Raw genomic sequence first — 9,514 nt, forward strand, 5'->3', positions numbered from 1 at the left:
CGCCTCATTGCTCTACAAGTTTATGTCCACGCTTTTTTTTTTCTTAAGTTACTACCTTACCTGCCTCGTTCACCATCAGTTGATTCTGATTTGGTTTGATCAATTTTAACAACAGCTTCTAATAAAGATTGTGTAAGATGAGGTTCAGTAAAACTTAGAATGTAGACCCGACAACATCTCGAGTTTAACACCATGTTGTGTAAAACAGTAAAATGGATGAGACCAAACATGATAACCAGATATCAAAAAACATGATAACCAGATATCAAAAAACATGATCACAATCAAAAGCTTTAGAATAAGAAAATCAGTTGACCAATTCAAGGAAATGGTGATCAGCAATACATTCAGCTTCTTGTTGCAGGAAATGTGCAGTTTTTTTTTTCATTTTTATGAAAGCAAAGTAAAGACAGGTAAGCTAGCAACAACAGATACATATAACCGGAACAAAAGATTTACAAAGCTCAGCTGTTACAGCGATAAGGAATTTGCAAGACAAATTGGGCATCTGGATTCATATATATGAGAAGGTACATGAACTTCCCAGAACCCATGAAAGAATTGAAAAGAACTCGGTTATCATATACGAAAGCGACCAACAAGCCTGCACTGTTCTGGAAGCAAAGAAGAAATTACTTGTCCATTGAGTGGGAAAAGCTCACCATCAATACCACATCCACTGTGAGTGTGCTTCCCAGGCTTTATCCTCACAGACTTTACCTACATCCAAAGGGATGCAGCATTTATACAGTTTTAACAGATACAGAAGCAGAAATTACCAGGATAAAAGAGAATGTGTAGCTTCTGCAGACTATATAGTATAGCCAGATATGTCGACCAAGACATCACTCTAATAAATTCAACTACACATTACACAGTTTAAAACTAATCACAATTGTCAATTTTAGTTTTCCAAAAAGGAAGGAAAAAGATTGGAATATATACTGTACATCATTAAAGGTGATTTTACCAGTTTATAGTCATCAGAATATAGTAGTGTGATTGTGTGAAAAATAATTATGCAGTGATATTCAACAGAGTTTCACTGAAAAAAATCTTGGAGTAAAACAACTATAAATGCAAATACCTTGACATATTCAACATATGGCAGTGAAAGATGTCGACCCATTTGTAGAAGTAAGAAAAATCTCAACAGCCTCAGCCTTCCACTCCCATGAACCAAGAGCAAATCTAGAGTGTTATCATCGTGCTCAGCTTTGGGAGCAACCACCTGAGAACTCTGAACAGTTCTACATGCGTGGTTGCAAACCAGAATGCCAAGAAATTGTCCCTTTGACACAACCCATTTATCTCCAAAATGGGGCACAACCTCCTTTGCAGATCCTATTTCTGTATCATCTGATGGTCCCGGCAACTCAATTGGATTTTCTACATCCCAATTATTAGGTTCGGCATCCCATTTTGGTTCAGCATCCCATATAGGACCTGGATCAGACAGTGTTGATGATATATCCTCTCTATCATTTGTCGCAGTATTTCCCCATCTAGAGGTATCATGTGTTGTGGTCAATCCAGTCCATCCTTTATCATTCCTTGACTTAGATCTGGTTCTTGGCCAGTTGGGAGTTGTTGACAGAGGCAGCTGCGGATGGATAACTTCTGGCTCTGCTGTTACATTGCCCCTTCCAGACGATAGGCGCTTGGACTTTGGATCTAAGCCACGCACCAATTCAGAAGGTTCAGTGCTAGCATGGGTGCTACTACAGGTATCCAGGTCTCCACCAGATATACGACTAGGAGTCATTATCGAGTCAATACTTGAAAGACTAGATGCTCTGGGCATTCCATCCTTATTTGATCTGCTCATGATGTCAGTGTACAGATCTGACATGTCAACTACTTCCTTTTCACCTGAAAGCTTTCCTTCTCCCTCAGTCTTTGAAGCTGGAAGATATTCAACTTCATAGCTGTAGTGTGGTAAGCACAGGAACTTGAAGAATCCAGCAACAAAATACCGCAGCGGGCCAAAGTGCTTCTGATATTTTTCAGAAAGTTCCAACACTGAAATATGGAAAATACATAAGACACTTAATCCCATTTAAAACTGGACCTTAATAATTGTGTCAGTGCATTGATCAACTGCTTTCAAGTTCAAATACTAAATAAAGGTTCTATTTTCCCCTAGCTTTTTATTTTATTTCCTCAATTTATTTATTCTAACATTTTTCAGTTACCACTAACCAAGTAGCCATTGTTAAATTATCATAAAGGTTACATACTTCAAAATGAAAAATTGGTCAATAATGGAAAATCTACCAAGAGAGCAGAAATGCAGCACCCCTCCATTCTTCCTAATGGACCTAGCCCTTAATTTCTTCAGTCTCCACCACCAACCCAAATTTTTACTCCTAGTACATTTTTACCAACTGCCAGACATGCCCATATGTATCACAGATAAGAGTTCATATAACTATCCTATCAATTACCAAAAGTTCCTATCAGCTCCTAAAGAGAAAAAGCTTTAATAGTTTATATAAAAGAACCATTCAGGAGCCTTCACTTAGAATGGCTGGTTATTATTAACACGGTATTACTAAGTGGTCAAGAATTAAATCATTGCCAGACCCATTTTTATAAAAGTTGAATTTCAACACATTGTGAGATGGGCCTGTGCATTGTTTAGGCTTCAAGCCCAAAGGGCTCTTGTGTGGGGAGCCATGTTAGAGATAAAAAATTATTCATAAACCTTCACCTAATAGCTTAAGCTTTTGGGATGGTTGGTTCTTGACAATAAATTCAACATTAAGGCTAATTATGGAAAAAAAATTCTTAAGCCAGACATGGTTAGCAAACTATGGAGCTAAGAGCTCAAATTCAGCAGCTCAACAAATGTAGCAACAACAAGAAGCAAAGGAAAGAACAATGCAATTAAAGCAAACAGTTTCCCTCCTTTATCCTAAAATTTCTGCCTTCAGTAATAACAAATAAGAACTTTATACACTGCATTGACTTACCATCACTAAGAAAACCATAATATGAGACAGTTAATCCGTAGTGAATTTTATTGGTCTGAATCCATTCAACAGCAAAGACATCTGTAGCAGTAAGACCCCCCTGAAACCAGAAACATAATTAGTTTACTAAGTAACTGCAAGGGTTTATTAAGTATAAAAAAAGCGTGAGATATCAAGAAATCTACACAATTGTTGACATGGAAAACAGAAGTGACAAATAAACCAAAAAAATGTTCACCTATTTAACCAAAATAGAAAGTGCTCATTGACATTTAATTCATTCACCACACAAATCATGTTTAATTAACAGAGAACAATGAGATGCAATTGACTAAAGGGCAAAATTTTCATCCAAGGGTAAATATTGAAAAACACCCTAAACCCTGTTGGGCTTACAGCAAAATTTGGAAACAATTCTTCAATATAGGAGGAAGATGTAACCCCCTCCACACACACACACAGCGCCATGTCCATTTTATGGGAACTAAAACCCACTTCCAATACTTATTTCTGCTTTCCTGTCTGACTATGACTAGAATATTATTTTATAAGCAGATGGTGCTAAAATAGATCGATCTAAATAGAGAAACCACAGCACATTATTAAAAAATATTAAAGAGTGACAAAAGAAACTGAATGCTGACAATGAATAAACATTTTAATCAGAAGAGACAGTGTCATAAACAGGAAGAATATTAATACACAAAAAGAATATGGCCCATGTCTGTCTAGAACATGGATATGAACTTCAAAGTTATCAATGCCTATTTCTAACTATAAAATTTATTAATCGCATGCCCATCACTTACTTGAGAAGAGGAAAAAAATGAAAAAATGATACCTTTACAATAGCCATGGCTGCAGAAACTGGATCTCTAACTCCAAGAACAGTCCATACCAGTGAGTTATCAGAACCAGCCGGTATAATTCCAATTGGTATAGATATTCCTTCCTTTTGATTGTCTCTACTAAGGAGACCATTAAGAACCTACAAACCAACCATGTCATATAACTTTCCCATCATTAATGATGTTTGTGTGTGTGTGTTAAGAGCAGTACTCCTACAAAAAGCACGGCCTTTAATATCCTTGTTCAAAAGATGATAGGATACAAAATAAAACAGTGACAAGACACAGCACCTTAATAATTTGAAACAATTTATATAAATTATGAGTAACTGATAAGATTCTTATAAAAGGAACAATTCTTTATTTATATTGAAGGTATACACAATGATGATAGATATCCAATATGTCTTCATGATAAGAGATCCTTCTTCTCCTTTTTTTTGTATATTCTAATAGATGTTATCAATCAGATGATTTCAAAGTCTATTGATTGGGCTATAATCAAAGGTAGCAAAGCAGGTCCAAATCATAGTTGTCAATACCAGCATAGCGGAGCAAAGAGGCCGACCCCAAAAGTGGGATAGCGGGATAGCGGATAGCGGGATGACCGCCCGCTATTCTAATGTTTTTTTTATATATGTTAAATAATTAATAATATATATATAAGTTACAAAACAGAAAAATAACTCAAAACATAGTTACTTAAACAAAAGTTACAAAACATAAAGTAGAAAAATTTATTGAAAATGATAAAATACCCTCCAAAACAAATTAAATAACCATGCTTAGAGGAACCGAGTTTGTAGCACTTGCACCAACGGTTACATATAAGTTTTTAGTTTTCCTACTAAATAATATATAAGAAAAAAATAATGTACTTAAATATAAATTATTTTATTTTATGTTATTTAAAATATTTTTTATTTATTTTTATTTTTATTTTTAATGATTTTTTATTTATGATATCAAATTTTAATAATTTTTTAAAAAAAATAATTGTATTTTTTATTTGAGATTAATAAAATTAAATAACATTAATTAATTTTCTTAATCAATATAAAATTAATTATTTGTAGGAGTAAAGAAAAATTACTAGTACTGCTACTAAAATAGATTAAATGAGAACAAAAAGAGGAGATATCACGGTGAAGCCACGGTTGAAGTTGCGCGTGGAGACGGCGTCGTTGGAGAGGCAGGAGGGGATGAAGCCGCCACGGCGGCGCGTGAGGGGGAGGAGGACGGAGGGTGGCGGAGGAGGAGGAAAAGGGGGAGGCTTGGGTGGGAGGAACTGGAAGAGTGACCTTCAAATCGGAAAATCCAGTGCTTCCTTCGAAGTAGCAGCGCGAAAAACCGCTCCGCAACCCGCGCCGCTCCGCTGCGATAGCGGCTGCTCCAGCCGCAACCCGAAACCGCACCGCTACACACGTGGGCATGGGACACATTATGACCACAGCTGAGCCAACTACCAGTTCGGCATAGTAGTGGGAAGGAGGGCTGAAATTCAGCTAAGATCTATGTGGATATAAGAGGAGAGAGAGTGGGGGCAAGGAAAGAATCAGTGGTGTGATTGGAGAGAGAACCAAGATGCTAGAATTCATGGATTATCATTGAGTTTTCTTTTCATTCTATGTTAGTTTTCATACTAGTACACACATACTAGACCCCAGTCCCACTGATCTGATATCAGTACAGAAGAAGAGATACATATATCTGTTTCAGTGTTCTGTGTAAATCTAATCCAGGTCCTATCAAAACAATTAATAACTATACTATCACACAATGTGATAATGAAAGAAACCTTGAGCCACTGGAGTTGACAAGAAAGGTAACCAACATTTTTCAATCAGTCCTAGATAGCTTATGATCCAGACACAGAAAACATATGAAAGACTCTTTTGGCGGTAAAACACAAAGAAGTTAGTATTTTTCATCAAGAAACCAGTACATAGAATAAGTCACTGAATCATTAAAATAATGTGCTGACCTCATTGATTATCCCATCACCACCAACACAGATAATTCCTGAAAGAAACACCAGAAAAGTGGTATATGTGAGGAAACATTAAATGGTAACAAAATATAATCAACACATGTTCAGACTACAGAGCAATGATTTTACCATCAGGGCAAGTGCTGATGTCTACACTTGATGCAAGATTTCTAGCATGACCAGCAGATGTTGTTTTGACTACCTCCAATCTAAACCCAGCAAGCTGTCATAGTACATGCCATACATATAAGTAAGAAACTCACATGCTGCTTTACTCCATCTGGCCTATTGCATGTTATATATAAAATAGTGCAAGTACTTCAACTATAATGGTTGAAATATTAATCAAAGACTGAAATGAAATAAATTAATAATGATGACAATAGTAAGAATATGAAAGAATAATGTGTGGAAAGACATTGAGAAACTAAACATAATATACATATTAGTATTACTATAATTATCAGTCTTGCACAATGTCCTGCTGTTTTACACAGTAAACCTTTCTAATTTTATTGCCAAATTTGAAACCATAAAATATGCACACTACCACAGTGATGAAAATAACAACACAATCATATGCAGGTTACAGAATCCAGGAAAGAGTGTACCGTACCTTAAATATGGGTTCCACAATGCCATGGAAAACTTTACTTGAACGACCCCGACCTGATCGTGGGTTTAAAATCACAAGCATCTTAGGTGGAGTTTTACATCTAAAGAGCAATTCAGGAGGGGTATCTGTATGAAGTAATTCTGAGGACGCTTGCTTCTTCGAAGACAGTAAAGGGTGAGGAAGACAATTCACGAAACAGTGTTGATCTGCAAATCCACCAACCCATTGAAGTGCTTCTTCTATGCTAGAAGCAACAAAGCGGAAGTCCTTGCGACTTCGTCGAGATTTTATAAAGCAAGAAAGCCCACATGAAGCTTCTTTCAATGGGTAGGAGTGCACTGTGAAATGTCTGAGACCAGCATTATAAGAAACCTGTTTAGAACATGGGCTAAAACTAAATTAGTCTTCCCTAGCTAGCACAGTAGCACCTATGACAGAAGTATTCAAATTCAACCTTGCTATCTGACATAGAAGCAAATGCATACCGAGATAACATCATAAAGATGCAGCACATGGGATCCCCAAGCCAAGGCCTTGCTTGTTAGTTTGGCATCTACAGCATTTTGGTTGGTTATATCAGAAGAAGATTGTTGAGCATCAGCAGCAGCATTATTTATTGTAGCAAGTTTTCTCTTATCCAAAATGAGTTTTCCAGAGAATACGACATATCCTAACAAATCAGACTTCTCATCTCCTCCTCCTCCTCCAGCCCCTGCAATGTCAATCCTATGCTCAAAATTCTTGGTTATGTCCTGATCATCTGGACGAATGGTAGTGGGGGGGACACTGGTCTTCCTGGAAGTCGCCTTGACTTTGCCACGTTTTTCAGGGAAGACGATAGGAGAAGAGTGCTCCCCCGTAGCTATCTGGGAACACAATCCCAAGCGTCTTAGAGATTGTTGAGGTGAGGGCAGCCTTATTGCCGATGATGATATCTTATTAGTGTTAGTACTACCAGTAGAATTCCGGTGCATATCTCTCATACTACTACCATCAATCTGACAAACACGCGCAAGAGCATGACGCAAGGGCTGAGCCACCTTCAAAATTCCCCGATTACCGATGTTAGGGTTTTTATTTGCCAATCTGCAGCTCAGATCACGAATCGACGACTGGATCTATAAGCAATCTGATCTGAAGAAGCATCGAGCAAAATTGTGTTTCGGCGGCTCTGTTTTTTCTTAGTTGGATAGTCCGTTAGCGTGATATGAACTACTAAATCTTCTAGCTACAAGAATGAATAAAACAAGGGTGGGTGGGTGGGTGAAACAAAACAGACGGATAGATAGATAGGGATAGAGTAGCAAACCAAACCTGTGATCGATCGAGTCGAACACAGAGAGACAGACAGACAGGGCTGATTCTCAAATGAAAAGTTGCGTTCCTTCCTTCCACCTTGAATTGAATTTAACTCAGGATCCCTCAACCTCAACGGACTACCCACTTTCCTTTGCCGTCATCCGGGTGTTTTGCCAGTTGTGACAACATTTTTTTCTTCTTTTTTAATACTAAATAAATTATTCAATCCCAAACAAACACAACACCTGCCACTGTACCAGCTCAAACTCAGTAGTCAGTAGCACTGATGTGATGAGATGATGTATTAATCCAACTCCATTTACATGAATGAAATGGAATCAAAATGATTCGATCCAATCACTTGAATCAATCTTCCATAGTGGATTTACTTTGTATGACTCACGTTATATTTATTAGTTTTTTTTCAAAATTATTGATTTATGTTTTACCAATTTCAATTTTAAATTGTACTTACTCGATCCCTAGATATAAGTTTTTTTAAATTTTGGTTCATTCTTTCTTTACAAGACTCTTTTGAAATTTTCTTTTACTTTTTTATTCAAATATTCATAATTACTTCATAATAAATGATCTGTAATGAAAAGATAATTGTATTTTCTCTTTTATAAAGTTATAAGGATTGGACAAGAAGAGGAATACACATTAATCAATTAGATAAAAAAATAATTAAGTAAGAAGACATTGCTAATAATTTTAAGGATAATTTTGATAAAATAATATAAGATATTAACAAATTTAATATTATTAGCTATATTAGTCAACTTTCTTAAATGATATAAATTATTTTAAAGAGTCTAATATTTACAATAACTAATGCATTTTATTTTTTACTTAAATAACCTTTTGGTTCCTATAAAATAAGAATTTTAGTTCTAAATTGGATAAAGGGAGTTTTCTTGGCTTTTCCAATACATCTAAAGTATATAGGGTTTTTAACATTAGAACTTTAATTGTAGAATAATTCATTCATGTTAAATTTAATGATGAACTAACGTATGATAAGAGACTATCAAATCTCGAGGATGATTATGCAAATATGTAAAGAAGATCATTTGTGCCTCCTAAAGAAAGATTAAACAATCGAAAGAAATTTTTTCTTACACTAAAGAATCTTCAAATCATAAGCCTCAGACGAAGGACTGGAAGTTTGTCCCCCATCATCCACAAGATCAGATCATTGGAAATCAGACTGAAGGAGTCAAGACTAGATCATCATTCAAAGATCTTGCTTCATGTACTCTTGGGTCTGAAATAGAGCTCAAGACCATAGAAGTAGCTCTAACAGATGTTGATTGGATCATTGCCATGGAAGAAGAGCTTCACCAATTTACCAAAAACAACGCATGGACTATTTTTCCCAAACCTAAAAACCAAAGCATCATTGGAGCAAGATGGGTATTCAGAAATAAACTGGATGAACACGAAAAAAATGGTAAGAAACAAAACTAGGTTAGTAGCTCAAGGCTATAACCAGCAAGAAGGTATTGATTTCATTGAAACATTTGCTTTTATTGCTAGACTTGAAGCTATAAGAATCATGCTTGCCTTTGTTGCTCATAAAAACATAAAGCTTTTTCAAATGGATGTTAAAAATGCTTTTTTAAATGGCTTTATTGAAGAGGAAGTATATGTCATACAACCTTCTGACTTCAAAGATCATACACTTCCAGGCCATGTTGTCAAACTTCAAAAGGCTATATATGGTTTGAAATAGGCACTTTGTGCTTGGTATGATAGACTGAGCTTTTTTCTTTTAGAAAATGGA

At 35.9% G+C, this 9,514-nt stretch overlaps 1 protein-coding gene across 1 annotated transcript; it reads right to left on the reverse strand.

Annotated features, from left to right (window-relative positions):
* Positions 1 to 275: 275 nt before the first annotated feature.
* On the reverse strand, positions 276 to 8,090 carry LOC114400130 (sphingoid long-chain bases kinase 1-like). The gene is made up of 9 exons (XM_028362427.1): positions 7,744 to 8,090; positions 6,915 to 7,657; positions 6,430 to 6,801; positions 5,943 to 6,036; positions 5,808 to 5,845; positions 3,817 to 3,963; positions 2,976 to 3,075; positions 1,088 to 2,022; positions 276 to 720 (listed from the first exon to the last, which is right to left on the reverse strand). The coding sequence occupies exons 2-9, from the start codon at positions 7,410 to 7,412 to the stop codon at positions 580 to 582; spliced, it is 2,325 nt and encodes a 774-aa protein (XP_028218228.1). The 5' UTR covers positions 7,413 to 7,657; positions 7,744 to 8,090; the 3' UTR covers positions 276 to 579.
* Positions 8,091 to 9,514: the final 1,424 nt, after the last annotated feature.

Source organism: Glycine soja, chromosome 19 (assembly GCF_004193775.1).
Source record: "Glycine soja cultivar W05 chromosome 19, ASM419377v2, whole genome shotgun sequence".
In the NCBI taxonomy this organism is placed as follows: domain Eukaryota; kingdom Viridiplantae; phylum Streptophyta; class Magnoliopsida; order Fabales; family Fabaceae; genus Glycine; species Glycine soja.